The sequence below is a fragment of the Artibeus jamaicensis genome, unplaced genomic scaffold, assembly GCF_021234435.1.
Source record: "Artibeus jamaicensis isolate MK-2021 breed Jamaican fruit bat unplaced genomic scaffold, CSHL_Jam_final scaffold_3151, whole genome shotgun sequence".
NCBI lineage: Eukaryota > Metazoa > Chordata > Mammalia > Chiroptera > Phyllostomidae > Artibeus > Artibeus jamaicensis.
In genome coordinates this window covers 7,681,602-7,699,714 of record NW_026522037.1, presented here as the reverse complement: position 1 = coordinate 7,699,714, position 18,113 = coordinate 7,681,602, and the positions used below count along the sequence as shown (strand labels likewise).

At 53.8% G+C, this 18,113-nt stretch overlaps 1 protein-coding gene across 1 annotated transcript in view; it reads right to left on the bottom strand.

Moving 5' to 3' along the window:
• Nucleotides 1-18,113, bottom strand: part of SLIT3 (slit guidance ligand 3) — a 513,545-nt gene that overhangs the window by 152,374 nt on the left and 343,058 nt on the right. The window contains exon 5 of the mRNA XM_037127916.2: nt 10,043-10,114. Coding sequence (XP_036983811.2) covers nt 10,043-10,114 — 72 coding nt within the window. The remainder of the gene's footprint in view (nt 1-10,042; nt 10,115-18,113) is intronic.

Below are 18,113 nucleotides of genomic sequence, written 5' to 3'. Positions count from 1 at the left end.
TTTCCCAGAGAAGCTGGGAGCCCAGATTTTTCAAGCAAAATGTACTGATGTTTGAAACCTCCTGTAAGGAGGAAATAAAAGCTGTCTGGGGGAAGGATTTTGCCCATGGCTTTTGATCTTCATTAAGTGCTTCTCTAAGCCTAGGCGGCATTGCATAGAGGTCACAGGGTCTAGATTTAAACTCTCTGGATTCAAATCCCAGCTCTGCTGATTATTAGCATGTGACCCTGGGTAAATCCCTTCTCTGTCCCTCAGTTTTAGCATCTCTAAATTGGCTGTCATGAGGATTGAAGGAGATAATACGTAAAAATGAATAAGAACTGTATCTGGTACAGTGTCGGGCTGCATAAGAACTTTGTACCTACTAAGAGTGTCTGTTCGAGGCTACTCTTCCTTTCCTGAGACAGCCTCTGTTTATTCCTTGTGAGGGTGAGAGGTGGGGCATTTCAAGTTCAATTATGGGTTTCCGAGGGGTCCTAGAACACATACCCCACCCCTGAGCCCAGAGATGGTGTTGCCTCTAGGAGCAGAATGAAACAGCTCAAACCATAAAATGCTAATCAGCTCTATGACCTCAGATCTGCTGCCGGAGCATGAGCCGTGTGAACCAGGCTCACCCAGTGGGTACTCACGCGTCTGGCAGGGTAGTTCTCCTGGCAGACCCAGACGCAGAGAATGGATCGTTGGCATTTGGAGGTAATTTAGGTTCACACACTTGTGCCTGGGGACTGGTGAGAGAGAGCGTTAACAACGGCGCAGAAGAGCTATCGGTCTAAATGGACACATTGTTATAAACTGCACACCTGCGGCAGACACCCAAGTGCTTTGCTCCAAAACAACAACTCCAATGAGTGACCTGCACTATCAGCAGAGTCAAGGCCGAGATCTAAGGCTCTGAAAGCCACCAAGCCACACTCCGCACACGTGACTTCTTCATCCACCTAGCGAGTATTTTCCGAGCACTGTGGCTGACCAAGTCTCTCCCCCACTGCCACTGAGTCCTTAAAAACGCTCCTTCCCAAACCACAAGCAGGGAAGTGGTGTGGAACCACTGGGTGCACTCAGACCTGAGGCAGAAACGTCTAACCTGGCCCAAGGATGTCCGCAAAGCTCAGAAGCCCTCAGCTCCATTCAGGAAAGTATCTCCCAGCCAACACCCGAAGTTCTCTTTCCCTTTCCCCCGAAAGAAGGGGAGTCCAGTCTAGATGCTCAACCTGGGTGTCCGGCTTCCAGGAGCGAGGATCTGGCTTTACCCTCACCCCCTTCTCTGCCACCCCCATCTGGCCCGGCTGCTGGAGTCTGCCGCTGAGTTTGTCTCAGTGACAAAGCCTAGTCCCTCCCTGACGGGAGATGACCCCGAAGAATCATCACACTTTACAGTGTGAACGGATCTGGAGGATGGATGATCAGTCCAGTGATGCTCAGAGCCTGGTCGGTTTGTTTCCACCTAAGACTCTTTGTTGCACAAAAGTCTCAGGCGAGCCCTGCTGTCTGATACGGGCAATTTAAAACTTCACCCCAATTGAAAAGTAACTTTTCACTGGTGGGTTCTGGAAGCACTGAGTTTCTCGAACACACGCTGAATTCCCCCCGATGACAACACGTCCGGGAGTTACTGTGACGGATCCGTTTCTTATCGCTGCTGTAACAAAGGACCACGGATCCGGGGGTTACAACCACGCAATCGCGAGTGTCTTTTCTTAGGGTCTGGACGTCGCAAGTCCCAGGCCGGTGTCACTGGGCCCAAGTCAAGGTGTGAGCAGGGTTGTACCGCTTTCGGCGGCTCTCGGGGACACCTGCTCGCCTGCCTCTTCCAGGGCAGGCTTTGTCTTTGTTTTCCGCACCCCCTGGTCTTTCCTCCCCTGGCTTCCAGTGCATCTTCTTTCTTGTAAAGGCCCTCTGGTTACATGGGTGCACCTGGATAATACAGGACGGCCGATCCATCTCAAGATTCTTAATTTAATCACAGCCGTGTGGGACACACGGTCACATGTTCCAGATTAGGGTGTGGACGTCTGGTGGGGGGCATTGTATTCGGCCTACAAAGCAGGTGGCCGTTGACGGCACAGCTGTAACAGCCCAGGACTCCTGGGCTCTTCTGGGTCTCCCTGTGTCTTGGTGGGGACAGAGGGGGGGGACTGGGGCTGGGAAAGCACTCTCTCTGTCCCTCCACCCCACCCCGCCCCAAACCTGCTTTGTACCATTACAAGCTGTGGCCCCGAACACAACAGCCCCACTGGAAGAAAGAAGAGATGGCGTCGTGACGCCGAATAAAAGGAAGGCTCTGGGCTGCCTGGGAGCCGGGACGCTGTACACGGCCTCTGTCCGTGGGCGCAGGCACACCTGCGTGCCTAGGAGGGGACGATTCAGGCCGTCAGGCGTCATAATGACCGGAGCCTACTGAACCCTCGCAGGGGGAAGAAAAGCAGCAACGTAATGGTCGGCATGAATCTCCGTCCCAGCAGCACGAGGAGGGTGGTGTTATTTCCACTCTGCACACGGGGAAGCCGAGGCTGGGGAGGAGTTACGTACGTAATTCCTCATCGCGTAAGCGGTAGGCACCGGGGGTGGGACTGCAGAGAGCGGGGTTGGGGAACCCGAGTGCTCCACCACTGTCTCAACATGCTCGGAGTCGAGGCCGCGTTTAGCCATGACTTCAGGCACTTCTCTGAATGGGAAGGAGTCGAATGCTCCAGCCTCGGGCTCTGGGTGGGGAAGCTGGAGCTGCCCTGGGCTTCTTGCCCCTGTGCTCTATGCACTTAAACTTGTGGGGTGCCACTCGTCTCCTCTCAGAGAAGAAAGAGAAGATGATTCAGTTGTTAGCGTCTGAAAAACTGAATAGATATATAAGCTATTGTGAAGGACTGCAACAAAGAAACCAGGTCTGACTCCCAAACTCACGCATCTGTAATCACCGCCCTGCGTGGCCTCTGATGAGACAGACAGAATGACAGCTCCAAGAGTCTCTGGGTGCTCCCTCCACCGCAACGTTCCCTCCCCTCTTCCTCAGCCCCTTTCGTTTCTCTTTGGGGTTAAAAATCTGCAGGCAAAAGCCCAGTCCAATGGTGGATGTTTGCAAAGACTGCTCAGCCCAACTCTGAGGGTCTGGAATCACTGCACCTTCTTGTAGGGGTACAGGAAAAAGTGGGGATTCTGTTTTACATATTTGAGGTTTTTTTTTAAGATTTCATTTCCTTTTAGAGAGAGAGGAAGGGATGAAGAAAGAGGAGGAGAAATAGCAATGTGTGGTTGCCTCGTGTACCCCCCTACTGGGGACCTGGCCTGCAACTCAGGCATGTGCCCTCACTGGGAATCGAACGAGTGACCCTTCAGTTTGCAGGCTGGAGCTTAATCCACTGAGCTGCACCAGCCAGGGCTACGTATTTGTTTTAAGTCCTTTGCTTGCTGTGGATTTAGTGCTCAGAGGGGTTGAGTATCTGTGATAAGTTTAGAAAAGATTTTTGTCCACAAACAGAAATGTCCCAGATAATAAATTTTACTGCTGGAGCTAGACTAAGAGTCTCTTTATCCTGAAAAAAGAAAATTTAAGGCTTCTCTAGGCTGCTTCTTGCTGCTTTGCATTTATTCTTCTTTGCTCCTGGACAGAGTCCTGTTGTTTCAGTCATGGTTTAGCTGCTAAGGGCTGGAGTCTCTTTGTTCTGAAAGTCACCCACTTATTCATTTCTTCATTGTTCTTTTGAATGACTACTATGTCCCGAGCATAGCACCAACTCTTGTCAATAAAACAGTGGAAAGGACAGACTTGGCCTGTTCCTCCACGCAGCTCGAACGCTATTGGAGGAGAGAGACAACCCAGCAGACAGCTGGGAGTTACAGCGGGTGTTACAAGGAATATCCAGAGCCCAGCAGAGGATCTCCAACACAGCCTACAAAAGCCTGGGCGAGAAGGGACTCCACCTGTCACCTGCACAACTTCCCATTCCAGGCACAGCTTCCAGGACGGGACACCTATCACCAGCATCTCCTTGCCATTGGATAACAACGCCGTCGCGTATCTTTTCCAGACAAATCAGGACTAATGCCAGTTTCTTCTGCTCGTTTTCTCACTCCAGGTGATTTACCTGAGTGTTTGCACCAGGGCTCCTAGAGCACTTAGAGGGCTGGCCGTGGCCAGACGGGGGAGAGTGTTCTGGAAGGGTGTACGTCAGACTACACACGCTCTTTGTGCGTCTGTTTGCCTCCCTCTGTGCGTGAAACTTCTCCAGAGCCGGGACTGTGTCTTGTGCACCCTTGTATTTCCAGGACTTGCTGCAGGCCAGGCAAGGGTCAGGCTCAGTGAGGCAGTGCAGAAGGAACAATGGAAAAATGGAAGAGCAGAGGCAGAAGGAAGAGAGAGAAGGGAAGGAGGAGGGAGGGAGACCGGGAGAGAGGGGGAGAGGCAGGCAGGCTGCCACCGTCCCCTTCTGTAGGCAGTTTACTGGGCGACACTCAGCAGACTGGGGTCAGGTCCAGCTTCCTCCGGCAGCACTCCGAGCCTGGTACGCTCGCCCAGGAACGCCAAGGAGGAAAGGCCGGGAAGCCTGCTGCACCCAGGACGGCAATAAATCAGCATCTGTTTGCCTCCTGTGAGCAGATTTCCCCGAATCCCTCTTCTGAGACGCAGTGACACTTTCAACGTGAGAGGCAGGCGCTATTCCCCTGCCGGCGTCCACAGGGACGCCTTGCACCAGAGGCCGCCTCTGCCTCTGCCTGATAAGCCCTGGTGACAGGCACTCCGTTCACCCACCCGCTCAGCCCCTTCTCTGCAGGTCTCTGTGGTCAGACCCTGGCCCTTTTGCTCCTCCGTGCCGGCCTGATTCGGGTCCCAGTCATCTCTGAATCACCACGTGGTTGCCTCTCTGGCACACTCCTGTGCCTTGGGCAGGCTGGTGATTTCTCACGTGCCGTTGCTTCTGCCTGGAATGCCGTTCCCCTGGAAAAACTCCTGCTCGTCCTTCAAGACCCAACCTCAGGTCACTTCGTGGGCGAAGCCAGAATTGGGCCTGTCGGTAGCTCCACCAGAGTCCTGCCCCTCTCCTGCCATGGCCCGATGGCTGCCTGTGAACCCTCCGAGTGCAGACATGGTGTCTTGTTCTGTCTATAGTACCATTTTCACATTGAACATTTCAACAGTTGTGCATGATTTCTGTAGGTAACAGGCCAACTGCAAACACTTGAGGAATGAATGGACAAAAACGTTCCTTCCATATATTTTCAGTCCGCCTTGCTCTCTGCCATAAACCATTTGGGTACCAGGGATCCCGCTGTGACTGAGAGAGGCAGGGTCCCTGTGGGACGTGCTTGTTCTGAAATGTAAACGGGTGACGGGACAGAGAAGAGGGGCGGTGGGTGCTGGGGAGCTGCTTTAAGTGGGTCAGGGAAGGCCACTCTGAGGAGGTGACACTTGAGAGCTGACATCCAAAAGATCAGAAGGAGCCAGCTGTCTGGAGGTCTGAGCACTTAGCATAGCTGGTGCAAAGGAAACAGCAGGTGCAAAGGCCCTGAGGCAGCAAGGGGCTCAGTGAGTTGGAGGGATGGAAGGGAGCATGGGAAGCAGGATACCAGGGAGCGAGGAGCCAGACCCCATGTATCGCCTTGCAGGGCGTGGCCAGAGGGTGTGAACCCTGTCCCAGGTGCAGCCGCAGAAGGAATGGTGGTGGAGATCAGCAGACAGAGAGGACGACTAAGGAAGCTTCATGTCTCTCCCTCCCCACCTCCCTCACCCTCACACAAGATCACAGCCTGCTCACTGGGTGGAGACAGCCCTCATTAATCTCAGGAAGCGGGAGGGCAGTGCAGCAAGTCCAACTAACTAGGGAACACAAAGGCCGCCTGCCTGGCTTTGTTTTGAAACCGTCAATTCCAAATTCTGCGAGCTGGCAGAGACAGGGGTCATCGATTTTCCCTTCTGGAGTGCATGTCCTACAGAGGCCTCGCAAATAGAAACTGGAAAACAGGAAAATATAGCTGCTGAGGCAGACAGGGCAAAGGGACATTTAAAAAACAACCTATACTGGTGTTTGGCTTTTTCTCATTAAGCTTTGTTGGATTGCGGCTTGTCATCTCTCTCTTTTTTCCAATTAATTCCTTCTTTCCCCATGTCTGTGTCTTTCTGATCGCTCTCTCTGTCTCTCTCTCGCTCGCTCGGTCTCTGTCCAGGGCCCAGCACGGCGTTCACACCCCGAGGGCGACGCTGGTGTGCCCACTGTTGCTCTCCGCGGGTCAGACACCCTGCCTCTCCCAGACAGGCAGCAGAGTGGGACCGCAAAGTCTGTTTTTAGTCATTGCAAACAGTGGTATCCCCGGCCAGTTACTTTCTCTCTCTTCTCTGGAGAAGCAGGAAGCAATTAGGGGTCTCCCTCTGCTGCCTGCGGGTCAGGGCGCCAAGTCCCTTCAGCACCTGTGTAACGTGGGTGGCTCCACATCCCCCAGGGTTCCAATGCCACCTGCCTTCGTCCTCCTCTTGGCTCCGCTCAAAGCTGCATTCACGCCCACCTGCCTCTGTGAACCAGGCCTCCGCCCACCGGCAGCCGCCTCCTCCCGTACTTTTCCTTCCTCCTGCTGCTGGTGCAGCCGAGCGAGGAGGAATCTGTGCACACAGACGTCTCTGGACAGATGCAAAGACGGCTGGTTGTGCGTGTGAGTAAGGGTGGGCTTGGTGTGGGGGAGCGCGGGGAGCAGGGAGAAGCCCAGGCCCAGCCGTATCTGCTGACTTTTACTAAACGGCACATACTGGTGGAAACTCAATGGTATCATCTGGAAAACGGGGGATATCACAGACTTCCTTCTCAAAGGAGAATGTCAGTCGGGGCAAGTGAAGGAAGTCCACATCGAAACTGCAAAGTTTAAAAAAGTAGAGAATCCTCGATGTTCTCCTCCTGGTGAAGCACATGGGACCGCGACAGGCAGAGTGGCAGTCACTTCACAACCCGAGGGTCCCAGAGTTTATCTCCTGCAGCCCCGGCTTGTACAAGCTGATGGCAAAGGCCTGGGCCTGGGCAGTGGTTCTCACACTGAGGGTGATGACGGGAGGGACGTTCCTGAGATTGGGAACCTGCCGCTCGTCACTCATAAGAGGGACGACCTACGTGCAGGTAACTGAGGTCTAGTAGGGGAACGAGTGTTTCCTGAACGGGTTTTGTACCAACTTACTTTCTGCAACATGTCTCCCATGTTACACGTAGGGATGCAAATTCAATACGACCTCCATCATTGCTTCCATCCAGGTGCTCCCCTCCTTGAACTTGCTCCTCAGCTCCAGTCTGTGGTCTCTAATTACCCACGTGACCTTTTCTCCTAAGGGGACACGTTTACTTGAACTGCCCCTTACTGGACACAATATTAAAGCTGAGGCCCGTGGACAGAGCCGTGGCTCACGGGCCACAGTCATGGAACCAGCAGGGACCAAAGGGCGGGTGAGTCACCCGTTTCCAAACACATAGGAGACGCTCCCTTCACGTTGTACAGGAAAGGCTTGATCTCACCCCACACCCAGCTCCTGTTCCCCAGGCCTCCCCTGACCTTTCTGTCTCCATGGGCCGGAAGCTCCAAGAAGGCAGAGCTCACAGATCTGTGTATTTCACTTCCTTTGGTTTCCCCCAGAACTGGCATTGATAGGCTCAAAAAATATTTTGATGGCAGCCTGGATGAATCACTGTGAGGATCTGCCAGCATTCTCTGCATTGTCAGAGCTGGGACGCTTTGTTTTCTGCTTTTCTCCCCCTGCCCCCCACCCACTGCTGTGACTCACCACTTGACCAGTTCTGCTGAGTTGGTGCCCACTGGTTCCCCCTTCCACTTCTGACGGCTCCCTCCCAAGTGCGCCCTGAGCCCCCCCAGCGAACCGCAGCCTCATCTGCAGCCCAGCCTTTCCCTTTTCTGCCTCCTGCTGCCCTAGGTTTCTCTTCCACAGACCTTGTTCTCACCACAACCTTTTCCCAGGCAGAAGCCGGCCACAGTCTTGGTGTCTGCATCTGAAGTTCACACTCCTCGCAGACGAGCCTCATTACCAGCTGGTCTCCTCTTTTCTTTCTGACCTTGTCACCTGCTATGATGCCTCATAATCACCCCTTCTCCCGAAAGACGGCTTTGCACATCTCCCTTGAAACACACCTTCCACAGGCTTGCCCCCACACTTTGCACCCGGCACCTGCCTCGTTTACGCGGATCGATGATTAGAATTCACAGTGTGAAGTCTTCACAATGGTAACAACCCCAAGGAATACAGCCGTAACAGCAGCTAGAACTTTCTAAATAACTCTCACGTACCAAGCATGGTACTAAGTTATTCAGATGTGCTCTTTTACTAACCTTCATGAAAACCCTAGAAGGTTGAGTATAATCCTGATCCTCATCTCACAGGGGAGGAAACGCAGGCTCAGAAACGTCAAATAACGTGCGTAAGGTCGCAGACGCGGCCGGCACGCCGGACGGCGGGAAACCGGGCACAGAAACGTCAAATAACGTGCGTAAGGTCGCAGACGCGGCCGGCACGCCGGACGGCGGGAAACCGGGCACAGAAACGTCAAATAACGTGCGTAAGGTCGCAGACGCGGCCGGCACGCCGGACGGCGGGGAACCAGGCACAAGTCGGCCGGACCCCACGGCCAGGATACTGACCAGTGGGCAGTGCTGCCCGGCGCTCTTTCCCTTCTCTGAGCTCTGAGCGCCCTTTACCACGTGCAGCCACTTCTCACGTGGATTGTTAGGTCACAGAGTGTCCTCTTGTACACCCGCGTTTCTTGCCCCCCATTTTACCGCAAGCCACCTGATAATGTGAATTATGGGACTTCTGGGACTTCCAGGTTCTGGCCAACAAATGTGCGCTGACTGAACCGATCAGGGACGTGAAGTCAGCCATCCCCCTTCCGTTTTGTTGGCTGATCCATCCGTCAAGCCCGGCGTTTACTTCACTCCCCTCTCCCCTCAAGTCCACGTGCTGAGCCTGGTATAAACCAAAGACCTTGCTGCTGTCTGGGCCCTCGAGCCGAGCGTGTCTGCCTCGCCCAGACTAGGAGGCAGTGACAGCGGATCCTGAGTGGCTCAGAAGCCTGTGCCTGCAGGACCTTGAATCTTTTAGCTGCCGAGGCCTTCACGAGGTTCAGGGTGTTACAGGAAAGCGACAGCGACAAACCCCACACCCCCAGATACTTTCGAGAACCACTGTGAGATTTAGTCGCCTTCCTGAGAATCCAGAATGTGGAGGCAACTACAAATGACAAATTCGAAATGAGCAGCGGAGCAGCCAGGGGCACAGGAATGGGCACGTGAGTCAGGTGCACAGAGCTGCGCCTGCGCACGCACACGCAAGTGCGAGTGTGTGCAAATGAGAACTGTGGGATCCGAAGAATAAGGGCGGGGGAGCACGCCCATGCTGGCTTCCTTTTCTGATATTATACTATATTATGAAAGATGTCCCATTGGGAGAGACCTGGGTGAGACATGGACCTGTCACCATTGTGTGGCACTTCCTATGAATCCGTAATTGTTTCATATTAAAAAACAAATCCAGGCGCCTAGTGACTGGGGTCTGTGTCTCCCCAGGATTCTGGGACCACGTCCCAGGCTCCCTCCCCATTCTGGCAGTAGCAGGGGCAGCTTCCCCATCGTGAGCCGCCTCCTCCGCCCATTTATTGAACATTTACTGTGTGCTATGCGGTAAGTATTTAAAATATTTTTGCACTGGCATCGGCACCCCCCCCCCCAGGCTACCATCCCAGCTTTATAGGCCACAATGACACCGGGAGGAGCAGAGTCGAGTCCAGGCCACAGAACAGCTATGAGGCCGGCCTTCGATCCAGGCCCGGGATGCTGATGCTTGTACCTGGGGACGGACATCCAGGGAAGAGCTGGATGGCCTGGAGCCCTCGGGGCTTCTGACGTGTGTTCCCCGGGAACCACGTAAGCACGTCGCTCAGTCTGTCTCCAAGGTGCCTGGCCGAGGCGGCACTCGGCACGGTGACACCGCCCTCTCGTCCCGTCCCTCACCCCTGCTCTGGCAAGAGAGCCACTCCTGCGGCGAAGCCACAGACACTTTACTCACAGGTTCTTGACGTCGGCGATGCCGCGGAAGGCCTTCCTCGGGATCCCCAGGATCTGGTTCTCGCTCAGGTCTCTAAACGAGAAGAGGAGAAGAGGCACATGGAGTCACTCGGCCCGGCTGGGTCTGCATCTCATTATGATAACAAACCCCTCGGAGGCCGTCTGGGGGCTGCTCCACGCCCTCCCGCTGTTCCTCTGGAGATGGCCTTTGCTGAACCGGTTACCAGGCAGGGGCGCTGGCCTCCCGGGCGGGCTCTCTGGGTGGTCTCCCACCTCCAGGCCACGAGCCACGACACCGGGTTATTTGTTGCACACTCTGCACCGAATTCTCTGTTTTGCCACCTCCCAGAGACGACCCCCTGCCCCTCCTTCCCCACGGCGTCCCTCCCCCGCTACAGGGTCCCCACCGCCTCATCTGCCATCTCTCTGGGACCCTCCGCCTTCGTCATCCGGGATTGGAGCGGAGCCTGGCCATTCGAATTTCCCGATGGAGACCGACCATCCCCGTTTATTCTGGGGCCCCCGGGAGCACCGGGAGCCTCCAGGGTCGTCCCTGTGACAGGCACAAGGAACTGCCAGGACATTTCCTCAGGGCCCTCCACAGCGGGGGGGCCCACTGGCACCTCGTCGACCACTATGCAGGGCGACTGTGCTGCTCTGAGGAGGGTAAGGGACTCTGGAAGCTGGCTCAAACCCACATCTTTTGCCATGGTCCCCTAAGAATCCCCGAAACCTCAAGTTCCTTTCCTAATACCCACGCAGTCTTTCCCATTTCCATTTTCCAGTTTTATTTATTTATATTTTGTGTAGACCAAACACCTGCATAGTTTTCATTCATACCTCAAGTCGCTTGGGAGCTCAGTGAGTAATCAATCATATGTATGTTTATATCTATAACTACATACATGAATCACACATACATACACATATGCCTGTATCTATAGTTATAGATATATATCTCCATTAAGGCCAAAAAAATTACCTACCCAGACATAACCACTGTTACCAATTAGGAGTAATTTATATATAAATTTCACCAATATGATCTCAGAGCATATAGCCTGTTATAACCTCTTTTTCACTTATTATATTGAGAACATCTGTTCCTGTCGCTAACAGTGCACCTATGCCAACATTTTAATGCCTGCACATCATCCGATCGTATAGATGGGTATTACTTTGTGAATTAATTAGTTTGCTATTTCAGAAAACGCTAGGATGAATTTCCCTGTCCACACAGTCTGGGGACACTTGTTCCTGGGTATAAAGTGCTACAAGGAGCAGGTGCTGGGTCAGAGGGCAGACACGCTGTGAACAGCCAGGCTGCCCCAGAGCCTGAGCGTGCCGAGAGACACCCCCGTGCCGATTCCCAGGGACGCCTAATCAGAAGCCCCAGCTGGTTCCCGACGTGGCCGCGACGAGAGGCCAGACGGCCATCTTCCACCAAAACCTGGGCCTCTGCAGTTACCACACTGCTGGGGGGGCAGGAAGGAAACTAGAAAACAGAAGAGGTGTTGTCGTCTTTCTGTCATTTGCTGAGGGGACCTGTCACACTCACTGGAGAGGCTGGGGTTGCCTGGGGCCCTGCTGGGCTCTGAGGCCGGGCTCAGCCTTGGGGTTGGGCGCACGTCCGCAGCCTAGTGGCTTCTGGGACTGGATGGCAGGGGGCTCTCCATCTGCAATCCAGTTTCCTCTGTCTGCCCGCGATGTAAGTAAATTTAGGTGCAGGAGGGGGCTGCTTGCCGCCTCCCATGGCTGGGCCTGATTCAATGAACAGGGCTCCGGCCTGGAGTCGGGGCGCTGAACAAAGCCCACGAGGACAGCAAAGGTCAGGCAGTGTCACCGAGGCCACGCCTCTGCTCTCCATCAGCCTCCCAGAGAAGGGGGCCCAGGCCCTGTCATCTGACTAATTCGATTTCCACCAGGCATCTGGGCCGCACCCGGGGCCCCAGCAGCCACAAAGGGCCCAGTCTTCCCTGCCAAGCAGAGGTCGGTCTCCAGGACAGCGAGCCCCAGCCCACTGCCCACCCTGGCCTGGCTGCTGTCTTTGGCCGCTTCGGGAACCAGCTCAGGCCGCGCTCCTGGCAAATGGCTGACGGCCAGAATCGAGGCTGAGGGAGCAAACCGGAGAGAGGTTTAGAACTGCCCACCCCGACCATGCTTGGAAGCTACGAAAAGGAGCACGCACCCCAGCAAGGCGCCGGCCCTTTGAGTTTAGGGCTCCCTGACCGCACGGAAGTCACGCCCGTGGCACTAAGGTCCCGGTTCCCGTACAGCAGGGCGCAGAGACGAGGGCCACGTTTAAGCAGAAGAATTTGGTGGGTTGCTGGGAAATCCCTCACAGGAGCGGCGGCCCAGGCTGAATCCTGTGCTCGGGGGGCGGGGGGCAGCCACTGGGGTTTCTGCTCGCTGCGTTCTAGACGTAAATGCCCCCAGCCCTGCCCCGCGTTGAGGGGCTCAGGCTAAGGCCAAGCTTTCTCCCCGCCTCCCTGCCACGGTTTCGCTCTTGCCACAACTGAGCCAACCAGTAGATTGCAGGGCACTTCTCTGTTCTCCACGACAATCTGCTTATAAATTTTATTAATTTTATTTCCCATCGAGCCTCTCCTCTCCGCGTGCGGGAGCGTGTATTGATTTCATAAATACCTCCAGTAAAGGCTGACACACTGACAGCTTTAATGGTGTTAACTGACGGGGCGTGGAGGAGGGTTCAGGGCTGTCCCCTCGCAATTATCTCGGGGCCTTTGTGAGGGTTCCTAATCGCGTGTTTATCTCCGCGTGGTGCCGGGGCGCGGAGCTATTGTAGAGTGCTGTCCTTGAGAGAGAGAAGAGCCGCCATTTTCAGCTGACACTTAACTAAAAATAATAAAATGTATCTGTGGTGCCCCAGAGTCTAGTTCTGGCCAATTGCTTCTTGAGGCTTGAGCACTTTCCCCTTCCTGAGGGGAAATGCTGGGAAGTGACCAAAAAAGGGAACTCGATTTTTTTTTAAACATTAGATGAAAGGCAGGCGGTTGGAGCAGGGTGGGAGGGAGCTGTGCTGGGGTTTTCGGGGGGGAAAGAAAGGAAGCTCTCTTGGTTGGTAAGTGGGGTTACGGATTGGGACGCCTTTTTAAATGATTAGGGCTCTGAAAGAAAGGGAACTGCATTAGCTAAAGTGCATTTTCCTGCTTCCGGAAAATGATTAACCAACTGATTATTCCGTCCAAAAACACAAGACCAAAGAGGACTTATTAAGGAGACAGTAAGTCAAATAGAAGTTGGCAAGAACCAATACATCCTCCTTCCAGCCACCCCCTCCCCCCCACCTTTTTAATTTACTAAAATGCTTTGGACACAGATTAACTTTCTTTGCAAATTTATTATTGCTTCATCTACCTTGAGACGGGAACTGCAGACACTTTGATGAATGGATTGAAAGGTTGTCTAGTTCCAGTAGAGCTTCCGATGGGCTTCCCGGGGTCCCCCCTGCTCTGTCAGGCTGGCTTTGTTCTGAGAGCCACACTGAATGACGGCCCCCACCGACCCCCCCAGCCTGGCCCACCCCGTGTTTACCAGGCAGGAGGAGAGGCAAGGAGCGGGGAAACGGCCTGCTCTCTGCGCCACTGGAAACAGTGCACAGATCTCGGTCACGTTCACACTTCCAGGAAGTCTTGTCTGTGTTAAGTGGCGGTTCTGGGGCAGTTGTTGGGGGTGGGTGGGGATCTGCTCCTAGATATCAGTCCCTCGTTATTCAGAAGGTATAAAACGGGGCGTGGAAACTCCCTCAACCTTTCTGGGGGGTTCTTGTGTCTGAGGTGGGTGGAGCCACCAATGTGGTTGTGCCAGCTATGGAAATGCCCCCTGCCTCAGTTTCCCCATCTGTACAATGGGGCTGGTATTTTACTGACTTCAGAGGTTAGTCTGGGGGGGAATGAGCTGGCACATGTGTGCATTTTGCACAGCATGTGGAACCCTGTAGACATTCAACGAATGGCTGTGTTTGTTTCATAGACCCCCTCCCTGCCCCGCATTTAGCCCTATATTTACATTGCTGAACGTATCGTTTATCCTCGTCCTCAGGACAGATGCCTAGGATGCTGCAAAGATTAAAACACACAAAAGCTGCTAACATTCTCTCCATGGAACCTGGGGGAGAGATTCAAGTGTCCCTCCTCCACCATCTAGATAGGAGTATCCATTTCTGCTTCTAGATTCTTTTGGATGAAACTGGAGAGGCTGACTCAGGAGAACAGGGGCTGTTTTAGGGTGGGTGCCCTCAGCAGCTGACTCTTAGCCAAGGATGGACTCATGGGAGAGACTCCTGAGGGAGGGAGGAGCAGGACGGAGAAGGGGACTGCAGGACGGTTAGGTCAAGTCCTGGCCTTGACTCAGTACCCCAGGCACTCCTGTCTGTAACCTCAGCAGCCCTGCTGCACCGGGAGGTCCTCCACCAGAGACCACCCACCAAGACGAATGCCAACTCCCTGGCTCTGCCTGTTCTCCGTAAGGCTGGTGACCCCAGGAACCCAAGGACAGTTTGCTCAGGAGGTTCCCAGCCATGAATGACCTTCAGCGGCAAAGTCCAAAGAAGCAGGAGATGACAGCAATGTTGGTAAATCCATCGCATTTCCAAAGAAGGCGTCAAGGACAGGTCTCCTGAATCGAGCAGTGCTCCAAAGATTAAAAAAATCATTCCAGAAAGATGACGTATCTGGGATCGAAGATCAAGTGGCCACAGGGGGAAGGTAATTGACCACAGAAAACTGAAACAACCCAGCCTGGAACCTTCTTTGTCTGTGCCCCCGAGCCCCTTGCACTGAGACCGATCAGGTGCCTATACAGAAACAACAACAGCAACAACAACAGCAAAATAAACGAAAACAAACGAAAGCCCCATCAGCTCTTGATCGGCCGAACGAAAAGAGGGGACCATCTGAATTTGGGTCCATTGTATTTAGAACTGTTATCAGTGTGGGGTCGGGGCAGTGGATCTTCACATTCTGATTCTCTTGGGCCTGCGTCTATTGGGGAATTCCTTGCCCAGTCATGGCCTGGTAGGAGGAACCCTGTCCGTTGGTGTGACAGCTATCAATCAAAAGTCATTCAGGGGTGAATTTCTGATGGAAAACCCATGAGCCTACGATTTCTTGTACTCTCAGTACTACCACCCCGGACAAAGGTGAGCCCAGGCCCCGGCCCCAACCGTCCTCTCATGGAGAGTAGCTATGACACATCGCTCTGCTCCAGAAACCGAAGAGGAAGATGTTGCTTTGCTCACTTTACACAGCAGAAGGGACAGACATGCAGGAAAAACTGTTCCCTGGGGTCTTCACCATGTGGACTTCAGGGAAGATTTGTCTTAAAAGGTAAACCTCTTCTGCAGGCAATTCATGTTAATCAGGCAGATTATATGTTTGCAGTCGGCTCGCTATCTGAACCGAATGAGCGGAGGCGTGTGTCCCCGCTCAGAAGCCCGGGCACCTCCCTCGGGGCGTCTGGTCAGTGGCATCCTTTGTTGGAGGGAGATTACACGGAGTCGCTGCATCACTTGCTGAAAGAACCGCCACCTGTCTCAGAGATGCAGAGAATCAAAGGGACTGTGGGGGACCCAAACACACCTGCCCCTGGGCTCCCGTTGGGTTTCTGAATATTTCATGGCAGCGGGAGTTTACATGGCTGGCTCCCTTGATGTCAAAAGTTCCAGTCAGAGCCGCTCCTGCTCTGCCTTCTCTGGCAGGGTCACTAGAAGAGTCCTCGCGATACCATTCAGAGATTTAGCACCGGCCAAGTAAACGTCAGCTTGGAGCCTTACTTCTCGCACATCACATGTTGAGATACAGGCGGGAAGGGAACCACGTTTCTGTCCTGGGGCTTGCGTTCTCATCCACCCCAGACACAGACAAACAGACCCCTGACAGGTACGAAGGTAAAGCAATCACCTAGGCACCGCCAAAAGCGAGAGCGGCAGCTGTTTTGTTCCTTGGTGGCAAGCGCAAAGCCCTTACGTCTAAACTTGCAACACAGAACGCAACCCGCAGCTTCATCTTCCTCCAGGCCCCCGATTCTTTTTGGTTTTTCTGGGGACGAAAGGGAGAAGAGTGACAGTCCAGGTCACTGGGCCTTGCAGGGCTGCGGGCTTGTTGCATCCAGTACTCGGTGTCTTTCACGGCGGACGGTTTGATAAAATCAGGGCAGTTGGAAGATGTTGCTGAGCGCGGGCGGGTCACAGGGCAGCTGTGCGCACCGGGGGACTCGCAGACTAGCTCGTCAGAATCTACCGGTGGTGCTTCGAGAAACATCGACCCCTTTAAAAGGAACCTTGGGGGTGGTAATGGTATCGTGCGTTATGTTTCCTTTCACGTACGTCTTTACCTCTGACAGACGCTTACTGGAATGATTAAGGATGAAATGATATCTGGGGTTTTGCTTCAAAATGCTGTAGAAGAGGGGGAAGTGAGCGGAGGCATAGATGAAACGAGGCTGGCCGTGAACGGATTAGACAAGCTACTGGACGGGTACAAAGGGGGTTCATTTATAACCTGCACTTGACTTTTATGTATGTGTGAAATTTCCCATGATAAAAAAAAATCTTACAGTACATTCCTGGGACCCGCCCAGCCTGAAAGCCTGGGGATGGGCTCTGGAGTCTACGTTTTGAACAAGCTTGAGAACAGGGGCACAATGAGTGGTGCATGGGATTCCGTGTCAAGTTCACGTCCAGCTGTGCAAGGCAATGGGCCGTGTGTCTTTTGAGAGCATCAAATTCAGTTCTCTGAGGCTCCACCTGTACATCCGTGAAACTGGAATAAGCAGTAATGGACAAGCCAGCGCTTTCTATACTCTAATGCAGTCCATAAACACAAACCGCTGTCTTCACTTTGTTAGCATGAAGTGAACAAAGTATCCTCCTACTTGAAGTGTCCAGTCTGATTTTAGGGAAAATCTTGGGTCTGAGATGCAAAGGCCCTCTGGGTCTCAGGGGCGAGCCTGCTGCTGTTGTTCCACATTCTGAGGGGTGGAGAGGGTCACAGGACATGGCTGGGGTGGGAAGAGTGACTGAGTCTGTATTTTAGAAAGCCCCAGTCTGGAGGCTCCCTAGAGGTGAGAGCCCATGGGTGCCCTTTCCTGGGATCCCAGAGAAATGGCAGGAGAAAACCGAGCTCTCTGTCGCCGGACACTCTCAGACCCGTGGGGCAGGCTCTCGCCAACTGGCGTTAGCTTATTCCTGGGGTCCCTCCCAGACAAGTGATTTCCGACAGTTTTCCAGAAGGGCTACACTCTACGGGAAAACTCACTGGGGGGCAGGTCGAGAGCGGGAAGGCCTGGTGTTCAAGCAGGACGAGCAAAAGCTCCTTCCTTCTGAGGGCCTGGGGGAGGGGGAGGGTGGGACGCACATGGGGTCAGGGAACGGGTTTGCTCTCGGGTTAGTTACCAATGGGGCCCTTGTTCCGTGTGTTCCTGGGCAGTTGTTCCACTGATCCCAAACTCAAATGCGTCGGGATTACCCAGGTGAAAGAAAAGAAGGGAATCAGGCGGAATGTAGACAAAAAAAAAAGTAATGAGGGGGTGAGCTGGGCAAGTGCAGGGCCATCTGACTCAATTTCCCCAAGCGACAAACAAACAACCCTCTGCTTGGGCCGGGGCGGGAGAGTGCGGGGGCCAACCCCCCTCCGGGGAAAGCCGCTCACTCTAGAGCAGTGTTCTCCACGGAAGGATGACGTGAGGCACCCACGCAGCCTAAATTCTTCATCAGGCACATTAAACACAGTGTCAGTGAACAGCTGAAGTTAATTTTTTAAAATCCTCACCCAAGAATATGTTTGTTGATTTTAAAGAGAGAGGGCGGGAGGCAGGAAGGAGAGAGAGAGAAACACAGATGTGAGAAGCATTGATTGGTCACCTTCCCTGTGTGCCCCAACCTGGGATCGAACCTGCACCCAGGTGTGTGCCCGGAACATGGATGGGACCCACAGCCTAACTGGGTGTCCAGACGATGCTTCAACCAACTGAGCCACCCATCCAGGGCAGCTGAGGTTAATTTTAATAAAGTATTTTACTTCACCCAATATATCCAAAATACTATCATTCCA